The sequence below is a fragment of the Macaca fascicularis genome, chromosome 16 (assembly GCF_037993035.2).
Source record: "Macaca fascicularis isolate 582-1 chromosome 16, T2T-MFA8v1.1".
Classification (NCBI taxonomy): Eukaryota; Metazoa; Chordata; class Mammalia; order Primates; family Cercopithecidae; genus Macaca; species Macaca fascicularis.
In genome coordinates this window covers 35,460,176-35,487,586 of record NC_088390.1, presented here as the reverse complement: position 1 = coordinate 35,487,586, position 27,411 = coordinate 35,460,176, and the positions used below count along the sequence as shown (strand labels likewise).

Genomic DNA, 27,411 nt, shown 5'->3' with positions numbered 1-27,411 from the left:
CCACTGGAGGTGACTATTGATAGGCAGGTAGATATATATCATATTCTGAAAATCTGTAATTAAAAGGAAAGAAATATTTATTCTGTCTTACTAGTAGGAAGCATATTTCAGTGTACCCAAATACATAGCAACCAAGCAGGATTTATTTCAGGAATTCTAAGACAATTGAATAGTAGGAAATCTATTAATAAAATTCACCATTAAGGAATCTAAGGTGAAAATTATACTATCACTTTCATAGGTGTTGAAAAAGCATTTGATAAAATCTAGTCTTAATTTTAAAAAATCACTCTGAAAGGTAGAAATTAGGTACATTTTCTCATTGAGATAAAGTGTTTTTCATACCCAAATGGAATAGAACTAGTAATACAAAAACTGCCCATAATGAAGCAGTAACAGAAGCAGCACTTCTACTAAAGTTGTAAAAAGACAAGGATGCCCACATCACCACTATTATTTAATATTGTATTGGAGGTAGTAGGAAGATGTTAGTATAAAAATTGAAAAGGAAGAAGGAAAACTACTATTATTTGAAGACAATGGTTACCTCCCTAGAAAACCCAAGAAATCAACTAAAATGTTACTGTAAGAGAACTCAGTCAGGTAGCTGGGCACACAAATATACAGAAATTAGTACTTCAGACTACATTCCAGAAAGAAAATGTAGTAAGAGAAGAAAGTCCTGCTTAAAACAGCAACAAAGAATGATAAAAATAACTAGTGCTGAATCTAATGAGTGAGACACAAAACTTATATAATTTTTTTTTTTTTTTTTTTTTTTTTTTAGACGGAGTCTCACTCTGTTGCCCGGCTGGAGTGCAGTGGTGCATCTTGGCTCACTGCAGCCTCTGCTTCCCAGGTTCAAGTGATTCTCCCACCTTAGTGTCCCGAGTAGTGGGGATTACAGGCATGCACCACCACACTGGGCTAATTTTTGCATTTTTAGTAGAGACACGGTTTTGCCACATTGGCCAGACTGGTCTTGAACTCCTGACCTCAGGTGATCCACCCACCTTGGCCTCCCAAAGTGCTGGGATTACAGGCATGAGCCACCATGCCCAGCTGTAAAAAAACTTTAGGACAACACTAATTCATACAAAATAAGATGAGCAAATGGAAAGACACCCAGAAACACTCACCATTATTAAAGATGTTAGTTTTCTGGGGTGTGTGTGTGTGTGTGTGTGTGTGTGTGTTTGAGACTGGGTCTCGCTCTGGCACCCAAGCTGGAGTGCAGTGGTGTAATCTTGGCTAATTGCAGTCTTGAAGATATTGGTTTTCTAAGAATATTAATAGATGTAATCAGATTTCAATAAAAATTCCTATAAGTTTTGTTTTTTGGTTTTCTCTCCCCCCTTTTTTTCTTCAAGTAGACAATTACTCCCATAATTCATACAAAAAAAGTAAACAAACAAAAATAGTCAGGAAACATCAGAAAAGAAGAAGGGCAAATAGTGGGGACCAGCACTGTCAGATCTATGGAATATGTTTAAAAGTCTCAATTATTAAAGCAGTGTGGTATGAATGCATGAAAGGGAGACTGACCAATGGAATATGATGGAAAAATCCAGAAATACACTCTAAAACATACATGAATTTATTAATAAAGGCTCAATCCCAAAGAGTGGGGCAAAGATAGACTATTCAACTCTGATTGGGACCACTAAGTAGACATTTGAAAAAGGATAAAGTTGAATCCCTGTATGTTACGCTAGGTTAAATTCCAAATGAGTCAATATTTAAAATGAAAATTAAAATCATAATTCTGGAAGAGAACATGGAAGAATTCTTTTAATATTTTGAAATGTAACAGTGCCTCAAAATCCTGACGCCATAAAAGTTAAATTTGACTATATAGAAATAAAAAATCTTCTACATGACAAAAGATAAATGGCAGGTAAAAATGGGTATTTGTAACACATATCACATGCTTTTGTGTAAAAGAAAGAAAATTAATAATCCATGTTTGCATTTCCTTATGTATGTATAAAGAAATTCTGTAAGGATCTATAGAAAATTAAGAATAGAAGTTATTTATGGTGGAGGTGGAATACTGGGTAGATGGAAGATAAGAATGGGAGGAAAACTTTTCACTGTATAACTTTTTTTACATATTGGCCTTTAAACCAGGTGAATATATTGCCTATATGGAAAGCTAAATTTTTTTTAAGTTCCAACTTTCATATAGCTTACTTTCCAGTGCAGGGAGATAAATAAAAATACAAATCAATATACACTTGGAGTCATAGTGAGATAATTAAATCTATGAATACAAGGAACTTATTTATTTTGTTAGTCTTCACAGTGACTCAAAAAGAGTGAAGCACATACTAGTAGCTCAATAAATACTTTCTGAATAACTGTAGAATCACTTGTTTTAAGTCCTGTCTCTATGATTATGTTATTTTTCTACTAGTTTTTCTTTTTTTTTTTTTTTTTTTTTTTTTCTGAGACGGAGTCTTGCTCTGTCGCCCAGGCTGGAGTGCAGTGGCCGGATCTCAGCTCACTGCAAGCTCCGCCTCCCGGGTTTACGCCATTCTCCTGCCTCAGCCTCCCGAGTAGCTGGGACTACAGGCGCCCGCCACCTCGCCCGGCTATTTTTTTGTATTTTTTAGTAGAGACGGGGTTTCACCATGTTAGCCAGGATGGTCTCGATCTCCTGACCTTGCGATCCGCCCGTCTCGGCCTCCCAAAGTGCTGGGATTACAGGCTTGAGCCACCGTGCCCGGCTCTACTAGTTTTTCAATGTAAGGAGACAGATCATGAACTGAAACTATAACAGATTGTACCTGTTGCAGATAGTGTCAGGAACATATATCTTCAGGTCTTCTGTGACTTCTTTCATCACCCTCTGGTAACCAGATATTCCTGGGTCTTTGATATAATTAGGATTGTTTCTCATTAAATATTCCCCCAAATAATTAATTGGGTCAAACTTGCTTGGAGTATCAACTTCTGTCAAAACCTTCTTCTTTTCTACTTGAGTTAACATGTTTTCTACTCCAGGAACCAAGGTAGGTAAAAGTTTGTCAAGCAAATATGCACGATTATTCAGTGTCATGCTTTCAGTATTAAACCACTCTTTGGCCAAATTATCCCTAGGGAGTTTTTTTTCAGCCTTTTTTTCTAGTTCCTTCTTCACATTTTCCTTGTCTATTATTTTCTGCTGCATTGCTTGGGCTCTTGCCTCCATTCTTTCAAAAAGATTTTTCTTCCATGGTTGCTCTAGCTTTGATTTCAGTTCAGTTTCATCTAAAGCAAAAATCACTTTTGCAGATTTTCTAATTGCAATATTACCTGAGGCTTCAGTTTTAGAGTCCTTTATTGAATCAGGTGAAATTTTTCGCTGCCCCTCCAGGTTTAATTCTGAGGGGAAAAAAAGTGAAATGTAAGAAATGTTAGAAGCAAATTTTAATCTACATGACTTTAGAATAATATTTGAAAAAATTTTTATATCCATTTACACAGTGGATTGGAACAAGGTCAGCTGAAAGTAACAGAAAATTGGACAAAGTGACTTTAACCATAAAGACATTTATTGTTGACTTAATCAGAAGCCATTCAGCAGTTCAGTGATTTCATTAAGTACCTAGGCTGTTTCTGTTTATTTTCGTTCATTTTTTTGCTTGTACCTTATGATCACATGATGACTATCAGAGCTCCAGTCATCACTTCCTCACAGCAAAAAAGGATTGAGGACAAAGGAATTTTCTCCTCTTGAGGCTCTGTTTTATTATCCGATAGGAGAAGATCCCAGACTCCCCACTGTAAGACTTCCCTTTACATTTCATCGGCCCTAACTAGGATACATGCCCACGCCCAGACCAAAGGCTGGTAAAGGAAAATGGTATTACTATGAATAGTATAGACAAATTATAATCTATTTACTGGTGTCAGAGTTTGGATCAAGTTCTCTGATAACAAGTTATTTTCATCTGCTACAACACTGAGGTTCAGTTGGCAGGCAAAAAGGTAGGGAAGGCTGGGCACAGTGGCTCACATTTGTAATCCCAACATTTTGGGAGGCCGAGGCAGGAGGAATGCTTGAGCCCAGGAGTTCAAGACCAGCCTAGGCAACATTAGGAAGATGCTGTTTCTACAAACAATAAAAAAGTTAACCAGGCATGGTGGCTTACACCTGTGGTCTCAGCTACTCAGGAGACTGAGGTGGGAGGATCACTTGAGCCCTGGAAGTCGAGGCTGCAGTGAGCCATGATCATGCCCCTGCACTCCAGTGAGACTTTGTCTCAAAAAAAAAAGGTGAGGAAATGTGTGGTGAGCAAGCAAAGAGTCGACCACACATGTATATTTAAATATATTTCTCTTCATTTTATTCCCAGCTTCTTTTATGTTTTCGTTTTTAAAATGCAGGATGCAGACATTAGACCAAGATGGTAGACTGAGAACAGGCATCTACATCCCCTCCCTACCAAAATCTCTAGCAATGACAGGAAAAGTTGTGTGTATGTTTTTAAAATTTAAAAAATGCATAAAAATACTACAATCATGAAGGGGGCCTTCAATTGTCAGGAATTTTGAAGATCTCTGAAAAATGTAAAGCAGGGGAATTCAACTGATTGAAGAAACTATAGCACAAAAAAGATACAGTGGAGACCACTGTAAAATTTGGGAGCAGATTTGAGGTACCCCAAGTTCAGAGGATGTAGATACGGGTCATAGGGGAAAGACTGACCTTTTTGTATATCTTCATGCCCATTTGAGCTAATCAGTGTCTTCCCCTGCACTGAGTTAAGGTATATAGATATTTAGGCTAGAGAAACAGCATTTTCACACGCAGAGAAAATGAATTATTGACAGCTTCACTGTCTGCACATCTTGTCCTTCCCCCACTGGCATCAGACTATAGAAAACAATAACTCTATAGGAAAGCAAATAGAGAATCTCAAATTCAAATGTAAGCACACATTCATAGAATGTTTAAGAAAAATCATCCCCATGACTAAATTCAACAAACAGAATAACTAATACCACCCAAGGAAATACCATTAAATAGAACAAATGTAAGGAGTCAAAGAATTAATATCCTCAGAGCAGAGAAGTTAGAAGAAATTAAAAGTTAAACACTTAAGAGAATGTAGACCATCTAGCGCTCACATCTTGGTTTCGAATATCACTCTCCAATTAAAAAAAAATCAGAACTCCTTGGAGATACAGCTGATTATAGGATTGGGCTCATCTCATATGCAGGAAATATATACAAGAATATCTTGTAGTGCCTAGAATATCTTGCAGTGCCAGAAAGTAACGAAGTGCTGGAAAAAAAGACTAGTAAATAAGTAAAAAGACAAATTTCCTGTGCAGAAATATTCCAAATAATTTATGTAGATACTCCACGATCAAGGATGTAGAGCATAACTCCCCTCTCCTTAAGTGCGGACTGCATATAGTGACTTCCTCTCAAAGAGTACAATATGGAAATGGGAGGGGGAAATAACTTTAGAGAAACCTGAGAAATATTATCTGAACCTAATGATCATTATTAACATTTACAGTAACACATCATGTTGACACCATATACCCATATGTATATGTATATGAATATATGACAGCATATATTCAGCCTCCTGAGTAGCTGGGACTACAGGTACATGCCACCATGCTCAGCTAATTTTTCTATTTTTTTCTTTTTTTGGTAAAGATAAAGTCTTACTATATTGCTCAGGCTAGTATCGAACTCCTGGCTTCAAGTGATTCACCCACCTTGGCCTCCCAAAGTGCTAGGATTACAGTCATGAACCACCATGCCCAGTCAATCCAGAACATTTAATATTAATCTTATAAAAGTGTCAGAAGGTATAAGCCAAGTGTTAGACATAATGAAATATTCAAATAAATAATGTAAGAAATCTCTCAGAACTGAAGAAAGACACAAATCTTCAGCTTTGAAAGGCTTACCAAATGGAGTTTCCATTTATAATGATAAAAACTTTCTAGAACTAGACAGTGGTAATGGTTGCATAACACTGCAAATTTACTTAATGGCTCTGAATTGTACACTTTAACATAGTTTAAATGGTAAATATTATAGTATATGTATTTACCACAATTTTTTTAAAAGCCTACCAAATAAACACAGGATACAAGATTAAAATACAAAAGTAAATTGATTTCCTTGGAACTACCAATTTAAAATGTTTTATATTTTTAGTTATCAATGAAAATATAATTTTATAAAGCTTCATTTCATCATAGCAACAAAAATTTAAAATATCTAGAAATAAACCAAACAGAAATGTGTCAGACTAATATGAAGAAAGCTATAAAACTTTACTGAAGTAGTACTGGCATTAGGATAGACATATAGATCAATGGAATAAAATTGAGAGTCCAGAAATAAACCTATACATCTATGACCAACTGATTATTTTTTAAAGTTCCTCTTCTACTCTGAAACCAATTGATTTTTGACAAGGGTGCCAAGACAATTTAATGGAAAAAACAGTCTCTTCAACAAACAGTGCCATGACAGCTGATATCTACATGCGAAGGGATGAATCTGGATGCCTACCTTATACCATATATAAAAATTATCTTTAGTTTTAACAGTCATATATACAATAGTCTATCCAATATACCAGCAGAATACATAATTTTCTCAAGTGCACATGGCGCATTCTCCAGGATAGACAATATGTTAGGCCACAAAACAAGTCTCAATGGATTTAAAAAAATAGACACCATATAAAATATCTGCTCTTTAATGAAGAGCACAAAACTTGATGAAGTTAGAAATCAATAAAGGAAAACTAGAAAACATACAAAGCTACAGAAAATAAACAACTCATTCTTAAACGACTAATGGGTCAAAAGAATCACAAGGGATATTAGAAAATAATAAGAGAAAAATGAAAATGAATACACAACATATCAAAATTTGTAAGATGCAGTGAAAAAAGGGCTCAGAGGGAAAATCATAGCTGTAAGTGATTACATTAAAAAAAGTCAAATCTGAGGTCAGGAGATTGAGACCATCCTGGCTAACACGATGAAACCCCATCTCTGTAAAAAAAAAAAAAAAAAAAAAAAAAAAAAAATTAGCCAGGCGTGGTGGTGGGCACCTGTAGTCCCAGCTACTTGGGAAGCTGAGGCAGGAGAATGGCGTGAACCTGGGAGGCGGAGCTTGCAGTGAGCCGAGATCACGCCACTGCACTTCAGCCTGGACAACAGAGCAAGACTCTGTCTCAAAAAAAAAAAAAAAAGTCAAATCAATAACCTAACTTTACACCTTAAGAAACTCGAAAAAGTAGTGCAAACTAAACACAAAACTAGCAAAAGAAAGAAAATAATAAAGGTTAAAGTAGAGATAAAAGAGAGAATAGAAAAATAGTAGAGAAAAACAATTTCACCAAAAATTGGTTCCTTGAAAAAAATCAACAGAATGAATAAACCCTGAGCTAGACTGACAAAAACATTAGCAAAGATACATAAATAACCAAAACCAGAAATGAAAGTGGGGACATTATCACCAACCTTACAGATATTTAAAAAAAAAAATAATTATAGGCTGGGCGCAGTGGCTCATGCCTGTAATCCCAGCACTTTGGGAGGCTGAGGCAGGCAGATCACGAGGTCAGGAGTTCAAGACCAGCCTGGCCAACATGGTGAGACCCCGTCTCTACTAAAAATTCAAAAATTAGCCAGGTGTGGTGGCACACACCTGTAATCACAGCTACTTGGGAGGCTGAGGCAGGAGAATTGCTTGAACCCAGAAGGTGGAGGTAGCAGTGAGCAGAGATCACACCATTGCGCTCCAGCTCTGGGTGACAGAGCAAGACTCCATCTCGGAAAACAAAAACAAAAGCGGTTACAAGAGAATACTGTGAGTAATTGTATGCCAACATATTGGATAACCTAGAAGAAATGAACCAATTCCTTGAAATTACCTAAAATGACTCAAGAAGAAATAGAAAGTCTCAAAAGATCTTGCATTAGTTAGTTTATTTTGTGTTGCTATAAAGAAATACCTGGAAAAAAAAAAAAAGGAATACCTGAGACTGGGTAATTTACAAAGAAAAGAGGTTTATTTGGCTCAGGCTGTATGTGAAAGAGTGCCAACATCTGTTCCCAGTGAGGCCTCAACAAGCTTATAATCATGATGGAAGGCAGAGGGGGAGCTGGCATATCACATGGTGAGAGAGGGAGCAAGAGAGAGAGAGAAGAGGTACCACACTCTTTCAAACAACCAGACCTCACATGAACTCATAGAGTGAGAACTCACTCATTACTGCAAGAACAGCACCAAACCATTCATGAGGGATCCACTCCATAACCCAAAAACCTCCCACTAGGCCCACTTCCAACATCATAGGTCACATTTCAATATGAGATTTGAAAGGGACACACATTCAAACCATATTAGATCTCTAACAAGTAAAGAGATTGAATCAGTGATCAGAAACTTCCCAACAAAGAAAAGTCTTGGATCAGATGGCTTCACTAGTTACTTCTATCAAATATTTAAAGAAGAAATGAAATGAATTCTTACCAAATGCTTGTAAAAAATTGAAGAGGTGGGAACACTACCTAAGTCTTTCTATGAGGATAGAATTACTCTGACACTAAAGCTAGATAGATACCACAAGAAAATTATAGACCAACATTCCTTATGAATATAGATGCAAAAATCCTCAACAAAATATTAACAAATCAAATCCAAGAGCATAGCAAAAGCCTTTTCAACATGAAATCTTTCCAGATTTATCTCAGGAATGCCAAGGTGGCTCAACATAAGAAAATCAAGCAATGTAATCATCACATTGATAAAATGAAGGGGAAAAAAGTCACATAATCATCTCAATGCATACGGAGAGAACATTCCTCAAAATAATAAAGGGTAGTTATTTAAAAATCCACAGTTGGCCAGGTGTGGTGGCTCACACACCTGTAATCCCAGCACTTTAGGAGGCTGAGGTGGGAGGATTGCTTGAGTCCAGGAGTTCGAAACCAGCCTGGGTAACATAGTGAGATCCTGTCTCTACAAAAAATTTAAAAATTAGCTGGGTGTGATAGCACATGCCTAGAGTCTCAGCTACTTGGGGGGCTAAGGTGGGAGGATCACTTGAACTCTGGAGTTTGAGGCTTCAGTGAGCCATAATCATGTCACTCATTCTGGTCTGGGCGACAGAGAGTGACCCTATCTCAAAACACAAATAAAAATAAAAAATTCACAGTTAACATGACACTGAAAGCTTCCTCCCGAAAATCAGTAACAAGAAAAGAATGCCTACTTTCACCACTGCTGTTCAACATCATACCAGAGTTCTAGCCAGAGCTGTAAGACAAGAAAAACAAATAAAAGGCATCCAAATTGGAAAGAAAGAGGTAAAACTGTCTCTATTCACAGATGACATGATCCTATATATAGAAAGAATTCACAAGAAAACTACTAGAGCTATTGAACAAATTCAATAGGGCAACGTACTGAGATCCTATCTATGCAAAAAAAAGAAAAAGAAAAAGAAAAGCCAGATATGGTGGCACATACCTGTAGTCCCAGCTATTGGTAGGTTGAGGTGGGAGAATTGCTTGAGCCCAGGAGTTCAAGGGTGCAGTGAGCTATGATTACATCACTGCAGTCCAATCTGGGCAACAAAGTGAGACCCTATCTCCAAAAAAATAAAAATGGGGGGAAAAAGGAAAGCAATTCCATTTATAAAAGCAGCTAAAAGAATAAAATACTTGGCTGGGCACGGTGGCTCAAGCCTGTAATCCCAGCACTTTGGGAGGCCGAGATGGGCGGATCACAAGGTCAGGAGATCGAGACCATCCTGGCTAACACGGTGAAACCCCGTCTCTACTAAAAAATACAAAAAACTAGCCAGGTGAGGTGGTGGGCGCCTGTAGTCCCAGCTACTCGGAAGGCTGAGGCAGGAGAATGGCATGAACCCAGGAGGCAGAACTTGCAGTGAGCTGAGATCTGGCCACTGCACTCCAGCCTGGGTGACAGAGCGAGACTCTGTCTCAAAAAAAAAAAAAAGAATAAAATACTTAGGAATAAATTTAACCAAGAAAGTGGAAGATATATGCTGAAAACTATAAAACATTGCTGAAAGAAATTAAAGAAGACATAAATAAGTAGAAAGATGTCCCTATTCATAGATAGGAATACTTTACATTGTTAAGATATCACTTCTACCCAAAGTGATCTATACATTCAATGCAATCAAAATTCCAATAGTTTTTTCACAGAAATAGAAAAAGTGATCCTCAGATTAATATGAAACTGCAGGGGCCCTTGAATAACCAAAATAAATCTTGAAAAAAAAAGGAATAAACTTGGAGGATTCACACTACCCGAATTTGAGACTTACTACAAAGCTACAACAAATAAAACAGTACTGGAGTAAGGACAGATGTATAGACCAATAAAATAGGATAGAGAGGCCAGAAACAAACTCTCATATATAGTCAATTGATTTGTGACAAGGGTGTCAAGACCATTCAACAGGGAAGGAATAATCTTTTCAACAAATGGTGCTGAGACTACCTGATACATCATGTAAAAGAATGAAGTTGGTCCTTTACCTTACATACAAAAATGAACTGAAAACAAATCAAATATCTAAACTGAAGAGAGAAAATGATACAACTCTCCCAGCCTGGGAAACGTAGTGAGACTGTATCTCTACAAAAAATTTAAAAAACAAATTAGCCAGGCTTGTTGATGCACACTTATAGTCCCAGCTACTCGGGAAGCTGAGGTGGGAGGATCACTTGAGCCCAGGAGGTTGAGGCTGCAGTGAGCCATGATCATGCCACTTCACTCTACCCTGAGCAACAGAGTGAGACCCTGTCTTTAAAAATAAACAAACAAAACCTTACAACTCTTGGATGAAAAATGAAAACCTGTGGAAAATCTTCATACCACTGGCTTTAACAATGACTTCATGGATGCAACACCAAGAGCACAGAAAACAAACAAAAAAAGATAAAATATACTTCAAAATTAAAAACTTTTGTATATCAAAGAATTATGTCAAAAAATGAAAAGATGATGTAGTAAATGAGAGAAAATATTTGTAAAGCAAATAACTGATAAGGAATTAATATTCAGAATACATAAAGAACTTCTAAAACTCTATAACAATAAAACAACCTAATTCAAAAATGGGCAAAGGATTTGAACAGGCATTCTTCCTAAGAAAATATACAAATGGCCAATAAGTACATGAAAAGATGTTCAACATTATGAGTTATTAGGGAATGCAAATCATAACTACAATGAGATACCACTCCACACTTACTAAGATGATAATAAGAAAACAAAAAGAAACAGAAACTCAGAAAATAACGAGTGTTGGTAAGAATGGACAGCAATTGGAACTCTTGTGCTTTGCTAGTGGGAATGCAAAGTGATGCAGCCATTGTGGAAAACTGTTGTGGTTTCTCAAAACATTAAACATAGAGCTGGGCTCAGGGGCATGTCCCTGTAGTCCCAGATATTTGGCAGGCTGAGGTGGGAGGATTACTTAAGCCTAGGAGTTCAATTCCAGGCTAGGTAGCATGCCAAGGCCCTGTCTCTTAAAAAAAATTAATAATCAATATTAGTAATATAGTTTAATTTTTTCAGGTAAACCTAGAACTACATATGATCCAGCAATCCCACTCCTATGTATATATCCAAAAAAATTGAAAGCAGGGACTCAGATACTTGCACATCAATGTTCATGGCAGCATTATACACAATCAGTAAAAGGTGGAAACAACTCAAGCATCCGTCCACAGATGAATGAACAAAATGAGGTATATATGTACAATGAAATATCATTCACCCATTGAAAAAATGAAATTTTGAGGGTGGGGGAAGGAGAGCATCAGGATAAATAGCTAATGCATGTGGGGCTTAATACCTAGGTAATCAGTTGATAGGTACACCAAGCCACCATGGCACATGCTTACCTATGTAACAAACTTGCACATCCTGCACATGTATCCCAGAACTTAAAATAAAATCTTTTTAAAATGAAATTTTGAGAGAGGCAGAGCAAGTTGGCCTAACAGAACCCTCCAGTGATCATTCCCCTCACAGGAACACCACATTGAACAACTATCTACACAAGAAAACACCTTCATAAGAACCAAAAATCAGGTGAGTGATCACAATACCTGGTTTTAATATCATATCAAGGAAAGAGGCAGTGAGGAGAACAGGAAAGACAGTCTTGAATTGCCTATACCACCCCTCCTCCATCCCCCAGCAGTGGCCTCATAGTACAGAGAAAGAATATGATGCTTGGGGCAGGGAGAGCACAGTGACTGTGGGATTTTGCATTGTCACGCAGTGTTACCCTGTCACAGTGGAAAGTACCATGGGGCAGAATTCAGCTGGTACCCATAAAGGGAGCATTTAGATCAGCCCTGGCCAGAGGGGAATTGTCCATCCCAGCAGTCAGAACCTGAGTTCCAGCTAGCCCACCACTGAGGGTTAAAGTGCTCTGGGGTTCTAAATAAACTTGAAAGGCAATCTAGGCTATAAGGACTATAGTTCCTGGACAAGTCCTGGTGCTGTACCGGGCTCAAAGCCAGTGGACTTGGGGTGTCCATGACCTAGTGAGACACTAGCTAGGGCAGCCAAGGGAGTGGTTGTGTCACCCCTCCCCCAATTCCAGACAGTGCAGCTTATAGCTTTGGCAGAGACTCCTTCCAATTAAGGAAAGGAGAGAGGAGAGTAAAGAGGGCTTTGTCTTGCAACTTGGATACCAGCTCCGCTACAGTAAAATAAAGTACCAAGCAGAGTCCTGGAGTCCCCATGCTAGGCCTTGCCTCCCAGATGACAATGTTAGACACATCCTGGGCCAGAAGGGAATCTACTATCTTGAAGGGAAGGACCAAGTAGGATTCATCACCTGATGACTAAAGTGCCCATGGGCCTTGAATGAACATCAGTGGTAGCCAGGCAGTACTCACTGCCTTGGGTGAGACCCAGTGCCATGCAGGCTTCAGGTATGACCCAGTACATTCCCAGCTGTGGTGGTCATGGGAAAGACTCCTGCTTGAGGAAAAAAGAGGGAAGAGTAAAAAGCATGTTGTCTTGCAACTTGGATGCCTGCTAAGCTACAGTAAAATGAAACACCAAGTAGATATCTAAATTTACCAATTCTAGGCTCTAGTTCCTGGAAAGCATTTCTAGACCCACCCTGGGTCAGAAGGGAACGCGTTGCCCTGAAGGGAAAGACACAAGCCAGGCTGAATTTGCTAGCTGCTGACTAAAGAGCCCCTGGGCCTTGAATAAACATCAGCAGTAGCCAGACAATAGTTGCCAGAGGCCTTGGGTGAGACCCAGTACTGTGCTGGCTTCAGGTTGGACCTAGCACAGTCCCAGTGGTGGTGGCCACAGCGGGGCTTGTGTCACTCTTCCCACAAGTCCAGGCAGCTCAGCACAGAGAGAGAGAGAGAGAGAGACTCCATTTTGGCAGGGGGTTGGGGAGATGTAAGGGAAGAGAACAAGAGTCTCTGCCTGGTAATCCTGGGAATTCTCCTGCATCTTACCCAAGACAACCAAGGCAGTACCTCTACAAGGCCTCAAGAGTCACAGTGTTAGTGGGTTTGGGGTGCCCCCAATGCAGATATGGCTGCAGTGACTGAAGGCTTAGATCACAACACTCAACTCCCTTTGAATACTTAGAAAGCATTCCCAAGAAGGATGGGTACAAACAAGCCCAGACTGTGAAGACTACAGTAAGTACCTAACTCTTCAATGCCCAGACATCAGTGAACATCCGCAAACATCATGATCTTACCAAAGTCAGGGAACACAGTGACCAATCCCAGAGTCACAGAGATACTTGACCCTTCAGACAGAGAATTCAAAATAGCTGTTTTGAGGAAGCTCGATGAAATTCAAGATAACACAGAGAAGGAATTCAGAATCTTATCAGATAAATTTAACAAAGAGATTGAAATATTTTTAAAAAATCAAGCAGAAATTCTGGAGCTGAAAAATTCAATTAATGTACCCCTCAAATGCAGTATTCATCAAGCAGAAGAAAGAATTAGTGAGCTTGAAGACAGGCTATCTGAAAATACACACTCAGAGGAGAAAAAAACTATAAAAAGGAACAAAGCATGCCTACAGTATCTACAAAATAGACTCAAAAGGACCAAGTTAAGGGTTATTGACCTTAAAGAGAAGGTAGAGAAAGAGATATATATAGATAGAAAGTTTATCTAAAAGGATAAAAATAGAAAATTTTCCAGAAAAATATAACAATATTCAGCTACAATACTTTTTCTTAATTAAAGAAAATTACAGGCCAATATTTCTGATGAACATTGAAGCAAAATCCTCCACAAAATACTAGCAAACCACATTCAACAACACATCAAAAAGATAATTAATTAGTGATGATTAAAAAGTAAAGACACAACAGATGCTGGCAAGGCTATGGAGAAATAGGAATGCTTTTACACTGTTGGTGGGAATGTAAATTAGTTCAACCATTGTGGAAGACAGTGTGGTGATTCCTCAAAGATCTAGAACCAGAAATACCATTTGACCCAGCAATCCCATTACTGGGTATATAGTATATACCCAAAGGAATATAAATCATTCTGTTATAAAGATACATGCACACATATGTTCATTACAGTACTATTCACAACAGCAAAGACATGGAATCAACCCAAATATCCATCAATGATAGAATGGATAAAGAAAATGTGGTACATATACACCATGGAATACTATGCAGCCATAAAAAGGAATGAGATCGGCCGGGCGCGGTGGCTCAAGCCTGTAATCCCAGCACTTTGGGAGGCCGAGACGGGTGGATCACGAGGTCAGGAGATCGAGAGACCATCCCGGCTAACACGGTGAAACCCCGTCTCTACTAAAAAATATAAAAAACTAGCCGGGCGAGGTGGCGGGTGCCTGTAGTCCCAGCTACTCGGGAGGCTGAGGCAGGAGAATGGCGTAAACCCGGGAGGCGGAGCTTGCAGTGAGCTGAGATCCGGCCACTGCACTCCAGCCTGGGTGACAGAGCAAGACTCCGTCTCAAAAAAAAAAAAAAAAAAAAAAAAAAAAGGAATGAGATCATGTCCTTTGCAGGGACATGGATGGAGCTGGAAGTCATTATCCTCAGCAAACTAACACAGGAACAAAAAACCAAACACCACATGTTCTCAGTTACAAGTGGGAGCTGAACAATGAGAACACATGGACACAGGGAGGGGAACAACATACACTGGGGCCTGTTGGAGGGGTGTGGGGTGAGGAAGAGCATCAAGATAAACAGCTAATACATGTGGGGCTTAATACCTAGGTGATGGGTTGATAGGTGCAGCAAACAACCATAGCACATGTTTACCTGTGTAACAAACCTGCATGTACTGCACATGTATCCTGGAACTTAAAATAAAATAAAAATTTTTTAAAATCCTTCATCATGCCAGGGATACAAGGGATGCAAGGGATGCAAGGATGGTTCAATATATGTAAGTTAATCACTGTGATACATCATATCAACAGAATGAAAGACAAAAACCATATGATCATTTCAACTGATTCTGAAAAAGCATTTGATGAAATTCAACAGCTCTTCATAATAAAATCCCTCAAAACACTGGGTATAGAAGGAATATACCTCAACAGAATAAAAGCCATATATGACAGACCCACAGCTAGTATCATACTGAATGGGGAAAAAAAAGACAGCCTTTCCTCTAAGATCTGGAACAAGATAAGGATGCCCATTTTTACCACTGTTATTCAACATAGTACTGGAGTGCTAGCTAGAGTAATCAGACAAAAGAAAGAAATAGAATGCATCCAAAATGGAAAGAAATAAGTCAAATTATCCTTATTTGCAGATTATATTATCTCATATTTGAAAAAACCTAAAGACTCCACCAGAAAACTATTAAAACTGATAAATTCAGTAAAGTAGTGGGATACAAAAATCAACATATGAAAATCAGTAGCATTTCTAGATACCAACAGCAAATAATCTGAAAAAGAAATCAAGAAGGTAATCCCATTTGCAATACCTACACATAAAATTAAATATTTAGGAACTAACCAAAGAAATGAAAGATCTCTACAATGAAAACTATAAAACACTGATCCAAGAAATTGGTTGAAGAGAGCACACACAAAATGGAAAGATATCCCATGTTCATGGATTGAAAGAATCAATATTGTTAAAATGTCCTTACTACCCAAAGCAATCTACAGATTCACTGCAATTTCTATTAAAATACCAATGACATTCTTTACAGAAATATAAAAAATAATCCTAAAATTTATATGGAACCATAAAAACCCAGAATAGTCAAAGCCATCCTGAGCAAAAAGAACAAAACTGGAGGAATGTGATTCACATTACCTGACTTCAAATTATACTACAGAGTCATAGTAACCAAAACAGCATGGTACTGGCATAAAAGCAGTACCATGACATACAGACCAATGTGATAGACTATAGCAGATGTATAGACCAATGGGATAGAATACAGAACCCAGAAATAAATCCATCCATCTACAGTGAACTCATTTTCAACAAAGGTGCTAAGAACATACATTGGGGAAAGGACAGTATCTTCAATAAATGGGAAAACCATATACTCATATATATGCAGAAGAATAAAACTAGACACCTATCTCTCACTATATACACAAACAGAATCAAAATGGATTAAAGACTTAAATCTATGACCTCAAACTATGAAAATACTAAAAGAAAACATTGGGGAAACTCTCCAGGACATTGGACTGAGCAAAGATTTTTTGAGCGAAAGCACAGGCAACCAAACCAAAAGTGGACAGATGGGATCACATCAAGTTAAACAGCTTCTGCACAGCAAAGGAAAAATAAACAAAATTAAGAGACAACCCACAGAATAGGAGAAAATGTTTGCAAACTATCCATCTGACAAGGAGTTAATAACTAGAATATATAAGGAGCTTACAACTGAATAGGAAAATAATATGACAATCTGACTAAAAATGGGCAAAAGAGCTGAATAGATATTTCTCAAAAGAAGACATGCAAATTGCAAACAGGTATGTTAAAAGGTGTTTAACATCACTGATCATCAGATAAATACAAATCAAAAGTACAATGAGATATCATCTTACCCCAGTCAAAATGGCTTTTATCCAACAGACAGACAATAACGAATTCTGGCAAGGATGTGGAGAAAGGAGAACCCTTATATACTGTTGGTGGGAATGTAAATTAGTACAACCACTATGAAGAACGGTATGGGGGTTCCACAAAAAAAACTAAAAATAGAGCTATTATATGATCCAGCAATCCCACTGCTAGGTATATAATCCAAAGAAAGGGAATCAGTATATCAAGAGATAACTGCACTCCCATGTTTATTGCAGCACAATTCACAATAGCCAAGATTTGGAAGCAACCTAACTGTCTGCCAAGAGATGAATGGATAAAGAAAATGTGGCACATGTACACAATACAGTACTATTTCATGACTATTCCAGCCATAAAAAAAGAATGAGATCCTGTCATCTGCAACAACATGGATGGAACTGGAGGACATTATATTAGGTGAAATAAACCAGACTCAGAAGGACAAGTATTACAAATGATTAAAATAATAAATGTCATATATATTTTCCCACAGAAGACATAAAGATCATCACTAGGGTCTGGAATCCCTTCTTGTCACTTCTCCAGTCATGACCTCCCTCCAAAAGTAACACTATCTTTTCCTCCCTCCCTCCTTCCCTCCCTGCCTTCCTTCCTTCCTTTTCTCCATCTTTTTTCTTTCTTTTCCTCTCTTCCTCCCTCTCTCCCTCCTTTTTTCTTCCTATTCCCCTTCCCCCTCCCCTCTTACCTCTTACTTCCTCTCCCTTGCCTTCTCCCTTCTTTCTCTTTTTCTGTCTCCCCAGTCCACCTCTTTCTTCCTTTCTCTCTCTCCCTCCCTCCCTCCCTCCCCACTTTCTTTCTTTCAATTACTCCCTTGACTTCTAACACTACAGGCTAATTTTGCTTGCTTTTGAACTTCATATTAACGGAATCACAGAGTATGTGCTCTTGTGTGTCTGTTGTTACTCAACAACATAACCACTTAGGGTCATGTTGTGTGGCATTAGTTGTGTTAAATCAAGTTTGGTCTAAAGTTGCATCCATACAAATATTCAATTTGGCCTAAAGGTTTCTCCATACATAGTGAACTGTAACCAAACTTGATGTGTAAAAAGACCATAACCTACTGTTGTAACAAGTAGCGGAGTGTGAGCCAATCACAGCAGCCAAACATCAGTCAGCCACAGGCAGTCAGCTATTCAAACCAGCTTCTAATAAGGCAAGTGCCCAGTTGTAACCAATCCAGTTGTTTCTGCACCTCACTTTTGTTTTCTGTATATCACTTTCCTTTTTCTGTCCGTAACTGTCATCCAACCCTGTGACAGCTCGGAGTCTGGAGTTGCTCTGATCCTGTTCTGGTTCTGGAGGCTGCCTGATTCCTGAATTGTTCTTTGTTCAATTCATCTCTGTTCAATTTGTCTAAAGCTTTTCTTTTAACAGTTGTTATTCATTGCTACATAGTATATTATTGTATAACTATATTACAATTTATTTATTCTACTGTTGATGGACAATTTAATAGATTCCAGATTTGGCTATTCCCCAAAAAAACTGCCATGAACATTTCTCTACATGTCTTTGGTAGACATATAGATTCATTTCTCTTTGTATGTATCCAGGAGTATAAATGCTGCATCATAGAGTTCAGCTTTATTAAATAGTGCCAAGCCATTTTCCCAAGTGGTTGTACTAATTTACATTCCCACCAGCAATGTATCAGAATTTCTGTATTCCACCATAGGTATGAGTTGACACATGTATAAAGAAAAAGAAAGAAGAAATAAATAGAATTCCTGTATTCCATATCCTTTTGGTATTATCTGGTTTTGTTGTTGTTGTTGTTGTTAGCTATTTTAATGGGTATGTGGTGGTATCTCACTGTGATTTTAATTTGCATTTTGCTGATAATTGATAATTTGAACACATTTTTCTATGTTTATGAGCTATTTGAATATTCTCTTTGATGGAGTATCTGTTCAAGTCTTGTCCATTTTTCTACTGGTTTGTCTGTCTTTTCTTACTGATTTGTAGGCATTCTCTGTATAGTCAAATAAAAGCCTTTGATGAACATAGGCATTATAAATGTCTTTTCTCATACCTTGCTTGCCTTTTCTGTCACCTAGGCGGGAATACAGTGTCACAATCATGGCTCAGTCACTGCAGCCTTAGACTTCTCAGTGTCTGTCTATGTCGTTTGCCCACTTTTTAATGGTTTTTTTTTTTTTTCTTGTAAATTTGTTTAAGTTCCTTACAGATGCTGGATGTTAAACCTTTGTCAGATGCATAGTTTGCAAAAAATTTCTCCCATTCTGTAGGTTGTCTGTTCACTCTGTTGATAGTTTCTTTTGCTGTGCAGAAATTATTTAGTTTAACTAGATTCCATTTGTCAATTTGTGCTTTTGTTGCAATTGGTTTTGGCATTTTTGTAACAAAGTCTTTGCCTGTTCCTATGTCCAGAATGTATAATCTAAGTTGTCTTCCAGGGTTTTTATAGTTTTGGGTTTTACATTTAAGTCTGTAATCCATCTTGAGTTAATTTTTGTATACAGTGTAAGGAAGGGGTCCAGTTTCAATCTTCTGCATATGACTAGCCAGTTATCCCAACACCATTTATTGAATAGGAAGCTCTGTCCTCATTGTTTGTTTTCGTCAGCTTTGTCAAAGATCAGATAGTTGTAGGTGTGTGGCCTTATTTCTGGGTTCTCTATTCTGTCCCATTGGTCTATGTGCCTGCTTTTGTACCAGTACCATGCTGCTTGGATTACTGTAGCCCTGTAGTATAGTTTGGACTCAGGTAGCCTGATGCCTCCAGGTTTGTTCTTTTTGCTTAAGATTGCTTGGCTACTCAAGTTGTTTTTTGGTTCCATATAAATGTTAGAATAGTTTTTCTTTTCTAGTTCTGTGAAGAACGTCATTGGTAGTTTAATAGGAATCTTATTGAATCTATAAATTGCTTTGGGAAGTATGGCCATTTTAACAATATTGATTCTTCCTATCCATGAGCATGAAATGTTTTTCCATTTGTGTCATTTCTGATTTCTTTGAGCAGTGTTATGTAGTTCTCCTTGTAGAGGTCTTTCATTTCCTTGGTGTATTAGTCTGTTCTCATGCTGCTAATAAAGGCATATCCCAGACTGGGTACTTTATAAAGAAAAAAAAGTTTAAGGGACTCACAGTTCCACATGGCTGGGGATGCCTCACAATCATGGTGGAAGGAAAAGAAGGAACAAAGTCAAGTCTTACATGGTGGCAGGCAAGAGACAGAGCATGCGCAGGGGAACTCCCCTTTATAAAACCATCAGATCTTGTGAGATTTATTCACTTTCATGAGAACAACATGGAAAAGACCCACCCCCATGATTCAATTAACTCCCACCAGGTCCCTCCCATGACACATGGGAATTGTGGGAGCTACAGTTCAAGATTTGGGAAGGGACACAGCCAAACCATATCATTCTGCCCCTGGCCCTTCCCAAATCTCATGTTCGCACATTCTAAAATTAATCATCCCTTTACAACAGTCCCTTAAAGTCTTAACTCATTTCAGCATTAACTCAAAAGTCCACAGTCCAAAGTCTCATCTGAGACAAGGCAAATCTCTTCTGCCTATGAGCCTGTAAAATCAAAAGCAAGTTAGTTACTTCCTAGATACAATGGGGGTACAGGCATTGGGTAAATATATCCATTCCAAATGGGAGAAATTGGGCAAAACAAAGGGGCTACAGGCTCCATGCAAGTCCAAAATACAACAGGGCAGTAAAATCTTAAATCTCCAACATGATCTCCTTTGACTCCATGCCTCACATCCAGGTCACACTGATGCAAGAAGTGGGCTCCCACGGCCTTGAGCAGCTCTGCCCCTATGGCTTTGCAGGGTACAGCTCCCCTCCTGGCTGCTTTCACAGGCTGGCATTGAATATCTCTGGCTTTTCCAGGTGCACAGTGCAAGCTGTCAGTGAATCTATCGGTGGCCATATTCTCACAGCTCCACTAGGTGGTGCCCCAGTGGGGACTCTGTGTGGGGGCTCCAACCCCACATTTCCTGGCCACACTGACCTAGTAGAGGTTCTCCATGAGGGCTCCATCATGTAGTAAACTTCTGCCTGGAAATCCAGGAGTTTCATACATCCTCTGAAATCTAGACAGATGTTCCCAAACCTCAGTTCTTGACTTCTGCACAACCTTAGGCCCAACACCATGTGGAAGGGGCCAACGTTTAGGACTTGCACCTGTTGAAGCAATGACCTGAGCTGTACATTGGCCCCTTTTAGCCACAGCTGCAGTGGCTGGGATGGAGGGCACCAAGTCCCAAGGCTGCACACAGCAGGGTGGGCCCTTGGCCCTACCTATGAAACCATTTTTCCCTCCTAGGCCTCTGGATCTGTGATGGGAGGGGCTGCCATAAAGGTCTCTGACATGTCCCAGAGACATTTTCTGCATGTCTTGGTGATTAAAATGTGGCTCCCTCTGGTACCATTCCTTCTGAAATGATTCCAATCAATAGAAAAAGAGGGAATCCTCCCTAACTCATTTTATGAGGCCAACATCATCCTGATACCAAAGCCTGGCAGTGACACAACAAAAAAAGATAATTTTAGACCAATATCCCTGATGAGCATTGATGCAAAATCCTCAATAAAATACTGGCAAACTGAATCCATCAGCACATCAAAAAGCTTATCCACCATGATCAAGTGGGCTTCATCATTGGGATGCAAGGCTGGCTCAACATAGGCAAATCATCCAGCATATAAACAGAACAAAAGACAAAAACCACATGATTATCTCAATAGATGCAAAAAAGGCCTTTGACAAAATTCAACAGCCCTTCATGCTAAAAACGCTCAATAAATTCGGTATTGATGGAACGTATCTCAAAATAGTAAGAGCTATTTATGACAAACCCACAGCCAATATACTGAATGGGCAAAAACTGGAAGCACTCCCCTTGAAAACTGGCACAAGAGAGGGATGCCCTCTCTCACCACTCCTATTCAACATAGTGTTGAAAGTTCTGGCCAGGGCAATCAGGCAGGGGAAAGAAATAAAGGGTATTCAATTAGGAAAAGAGGAAGTCAAATTGTCCCTGTTTGCAGATGACATGATTGTTTATCTTGAAAACCCCATCATCTCAGCCTAAAATCTCCTTAAGCTGATAAGCAACTTCAGCAAAGTCTCAGGATACAATATCAATGTGCAAAAATTACAAGCATTCTTATACATCAATAACAGACAAACAGAGAGCCAAATCATGAGTGAACTCCCATTCACAATTGCTTCAAAGAGAATAAAATACCAAAGAATCCAACTTACAAGGGATGAGAAGGACCTCTTCAAGGAGAACTACAAACCACTGCTCAATGAAATAAAAGAGGACACAAACAAATGGAAGAACATTCCATGCTCATGGATAGGAAGAATCAATATCATGAAAATGGTCATACTGCCCAAGGTAATTTATAGATTCAATGCCATCCCCATCAAGCTACCAATGACTTTCTTCACAGAACTGGAAAACACGACTTTAAAGTTCATATGGAACCAAAAAAGAGCCCACATTGCCAAGTCAATCCTAAGCCAAAAGAACAAAGCTGGAGGCATCACACTACCTGACTTCAAACTATACTACAAGGCTACAGTAACCAAAACAGCATGGTACTGGTACCAAAACAGAGATATAGACCAATGGAACAGAACAGAGCCCTCAGAAATAATACCACACATCTACAACCATCTGATCTTTGGCAAACCTGACAAAAACAAGAAATGGGGAAAGGATTCTCTATTTAATAAATTGTGCTGGGAAAACTGGCTAGCCATAAGTAGAAAGCTGAAACTGGATCCCTTCCTTACTCCTTATACAAAAATTAATTCAAGATGGATTAGAGACTTAAATGTTAGACTGAAAACCATAAAAACCCTAGAAGAAAACTTAGGCAATACCATTCAGGACATAGGCATGGGCAAGGACTTCATGTCTAAAACACCAAAAGCAATGACAACAAAAGCCAAAATTGACAAATGGGATCTAATTAAACTAAAGAACTTCTGCACAGCAAAAGAAACTACCATCAGAGTGAACAGGCAATCTAAAGAATGGGAGAAAATTTTTGCAATCTACTCATCTGACATCCAGAACCTACAAAGAACTCAAACAAATTTATAAGAAAAAAAAACCCCATCAAAAAGTGGGCAAAGGATATGAACAGACACTTCTCAAAAGAAGACATTTATGCAGCCAACAGACACATGAAAAAATGCTCATCATCACTAGCCATCAGAGAAATGCAAATCAAAACCACAATGAGTCACCATCTCACACAAGTTAGAATGGCAATCATTAAAAAGTCAGGAAACAACAGGTGCTGGAGAGGATGTGGAGAAATAGGAACACTTTTACACTGTTGGTGGGACTGTAATCTAGTTCAACCATTGTGGAAGACAGTGTGGTTATTCCTCAAGGATCTAGAACTAGAAATACCATTTGATCCAGCCATCCCATTACTGGGTATATACCCAAAGGATTATAAATCATGCTGCTATAAAGACACATGCACACCTATGTTTATTGTGGCACTATTCACAATAGCAAAGACTTGGAACCAACCCAAATGTCCATCAATGACAGACTGGATTAAGAAAATGTGGCACATATACACCATGGAATACCATGCAGCCATAAAAAAGGATGAGTTCATGTCCTTTGTAGGGACATGGATGAAGCTGGAAACCATCATTCTCAGCAAACCATCACAAGAACAGAAAACCAAACACCGCATGTCCTCGCTCATTGAACAATGAGAACACTTGGACACAGGAAAGGGAACATCACACACCGGGGCCTGTTGTGGGGTGGGGGGAGCGGGGAGGGATAGCATTAGGAGATACACCTAATGTAAATGACGAGTTAATGGGTGCAGCACACCAACATGGCACATGTGTACATATGTAACAAACTTGCACATGGTGCACATGTACCCTAGGCCGGCCGGGACGGGCGGATCTCGAGGTCAGGAGATCGAGACCATCCTGGCTAACATGGTGAAACCCCGTCTCTAATAAAAATACAAAAAACTAGCCGGGTGTGGTGGCGGGCGCCTGTAGTCCCAGCTACTTGGGAGGCTGAGGCAGGAGAATGGCAAGAACCCAGGAGGCGGAGCTTGCAGTGAGCTGAGATCGGGCCACCGCACTCCAGCCTGGGCGACTGAGCAAGACTTCATCTCAAAAAAATAAAAAAATAAAAAAATAAATAAAAATAAAAAAATAAAAATAAATAAAATAAAATGTGTCTCCTTGTTACTTATGCAAATTTCTGCAGCTGGCTTGAATTTCTCCCCAGAAAATGGGGTTTTCTTTTTTATTGCATAGTACTACACATAGCACTATTGCATAGTAGTCAGGCTGCAAAATTTTCAAACTTTTATGCTCTGCTTCCTCTTGAACCCTTTGCTGCTTAGAAATTTCTTCCCCCAGATACCCTAAATTATCTCTCTCAAGTTTAAAGTTCTACCGATCTCTAGGGCAGGAGCAAAATGCTGCCAGTCTCTTTGCTAAAACATAGCAAGAGTCACCTTTTCTCCAGTTCCCAACAAGTTCCTCATCTCCATCTGAGACCACATCAGCCTGAACTTTATTGTCCATATCACTATCAGCATTTTGGCCAAAGCCATTCAACAAGGCTCTAGGAAGTTCCAATTTTCCCACATCTTTCTGACTTCTTCTGAGCTCTACAAACTTCCAACCTCTTCTTGTTACCCAGTTCCAAAGTCACTTCCACATTTCTGGGCATATTTACAGTAGCACCCCTCTTCTGGTACCAATTTACTGTATTGGTCTGTTCTCATGCTGCAAATAAAGACACACCTGAGACTGGGTAATTTATAAAGAAAAAAAAGTTTAACGGACTCACAGTTCCAGGTGGCTGGAGAGGCTTCACAATCATGGTAGAAGGCAAAGGAGGAGCAAAGTCAGGTCTTACATGGTGGCAGGTAAGAGAGAGAGCATGTGCAGGGGAACTCCCCTTTACAAGACCATCAGCTCTTGTGAGACTTACTATCATGAGAACAGCATGGGAAAGACCTGCTCCCCACAATTCAATTACCTCCAACTGGGTCCCTCACATGACATATGGGAATTATGGGAGCTACAATTCAATATTTGGGTGGGGACACAGCCAAACCATATCACTTGGTTAGCTGTATTTTATTACTATTTTTTTTTTGTGGCAATTGTGAATGGGACTGTGTTCCTGATTTGGTTCTTGGTTTGACCGTTGTTGGTGTATAGGAATGCTAGTGATTTTTGTACACTGATTTTGTATCCTGAGACTTTGCTGAGGTTGTTTATCAGCTTAAGGAGCTTTGGGGCTGAATATGACATTTTCTAGATATAGGATCATGTAGTGTGCAAACAGGGATAGTCTGACTTCCTTTCTTCCTATTTGGATGCCTCTTATTTATTTCTCTTGCCTGATTGCTATGGCCAGGTAAACTCAATATTTTTAACCCTAACTGGAAAGTAGTTATTAAGATGTGCTCCAACCATTAATAACTCTCAATAAATAATATTATATAATAATAGCAAGAGACCAGAATCTTTATAACTCTAGAGTAGTGTTTTTCAACCTTACTTACTACAAAATATTAAAGACCTGCAAGTATAATGATGATATAATAAGTAGCATATATCTACTCTTAGCTCAAGAAAAAAAATACCTATATATTAAAGCCTCCCATAGACTGCTACTTTGAGAGATAGACTATTCTGAATTTCACGTTTATCATTTCCATGCACTTATTTTTTATTATATCTAAGCAATATATTATTCTTGTTTTTTAATTTCATAAAAAATATTTCATTCTATATATATTCTACAGTCTTTTTTATACTTAGTATTTGGAAAATTCATCTATATTGAAAGGTATAGGTCTAGTTCATTCATTTTCACTGCTGCATAATATCTTATGATATAACTGTATTGTAATGTGTTTATTCATTCTCTCTTAGATAGACTGGGTTATTTCCAGTTGTTGTTTTTGTTTTTTACTATGAAGACAATCCTATTATGAAAATTATTGCATACGTCTCTTTGTGTCCACATGTGAGGGTTTCTCTCGTATATATTACTAGGATTTCAATTGTAAGTGGTATGGTTTGAATGTATGTGTTCCTCCAAAATTCATATGTTGGAACCTAAGACCCAATGTGATAGTATTAAGAGGTGGTACCTTTGGGGGAGTGATTAAGTCAGAGGGCTCTGCCTTCAATAATGGATTAACAGTACCTTTCTAAAAGGACTGGAAGGAACTAGCTAATCACCTCCCTTTTTTTTGCCCTTCCATCTATTCTGCCATGTGAGGACAGTGTTCATCTCCTCTGGAGGACACAATGTTCAAGGCGCCATCTAGGAAGCAGAGACCAGGCCCTTACCAGACATCAAACTTGCTGGTGCCTTGACCTTAGACTTCCCAGCCTCCATAACTGTGAGCACTAAATTTACACTGTTCGTAAATTACCCAGTCTATGCTATTTTGCTATAGCAGCAGGAACAGATTGACATAGGGTCATAGGTAAGTGCATTTCATCTTAAGGAGATATTATTAAATTATTTCCCAGAGTGATTGGTACCAATTTATGTCACCACCTGCAAGAATAAGAGTTCCTACTGTGAAGCAGTGGTTTTTGAACTATGCTTCTCAGGGTCCCAAGAGGGAGTTTCAAAGGCCATAGGACTCTAAACTCCTTGTACTATTTGTAACTGGAGCGGCTATGCTTCAGTTTGTTTTACATAACTGTAGAGCATAGCAAATTTTCATTTGAAAAAAAAGGTTTTTCTGCTTTAAAAAGGTTTAAAAACCAATATCCTGGCTGGGTGCAGTGGCTCACGCTTGTAATCCCAGCACTTTGGCAAGCTAAGGTGGGCAGATCACAAGGTCAGGAGATCGAGACCATCCTGGCTAACATGGTGAAATCCAGCCTCTACTAAAAAAAAAAAAAAAAAAAATACAAAAAATTAGCCAGACATAGCGGCGGGCACCTGTGGTCCCAGCTACTCGGGAGGCTGAGGCAGGAGAATGGCGTGAACCCAGGAGGCGGAGCTTGCAGTGAGCCAAGATCGTGCCACTGCACTCTAGCCTGGGAGACAGAGTGAGAATTCGTCTCAAAAAAAAAAAAAAAAAGAATAAAATACTTATATATATATAATACTTATATATATATATATCCTGAAGAATACTTTTAAATCCTATTTAGATAGTATCCATCTTTCTGTCCAGGAGAAAAATTGGTATGTGAAGAAACCCTGGAAAAGCCAACATTTCATCTACAGAATGTTTAAATC

The 27,411-nt window shown here is 38.7% G+C and overlaps 1 protein-coding gene across 4 annotated transcripts in view; it reads right to left on the bottom strand.

Moving 5' to 3' along the window:
* Positions 1–27,411, bottom strand: part of EFCAB5 (EF-hand calcium binding domain 5) — a 184,526-nt gene that overhangs the window by 135,482 nt on the left and 21,633 nt on the right. For 3 of the 4 annotated variants that reach the window (XM_015438107.4, XM_074018922.1, XM_074018923.1), the window contains exon 4: positions 2,790–3,366. The exons of the other annotated variant lie outside the window; for it this stretch is intronic. In XM_015438107.4, coding sequence (XP_015293593.2) covers positions 2,790–3,193 — 404 coding nt within the window. In that variant the 5' untranslated portion in view covers positions 3,194–3,366. The remainder of the gene's footprint in view (positions 1–2,789; positions 3,367–27,411) is intronic. 4 annotated transcript variants of the gene reach the window in all.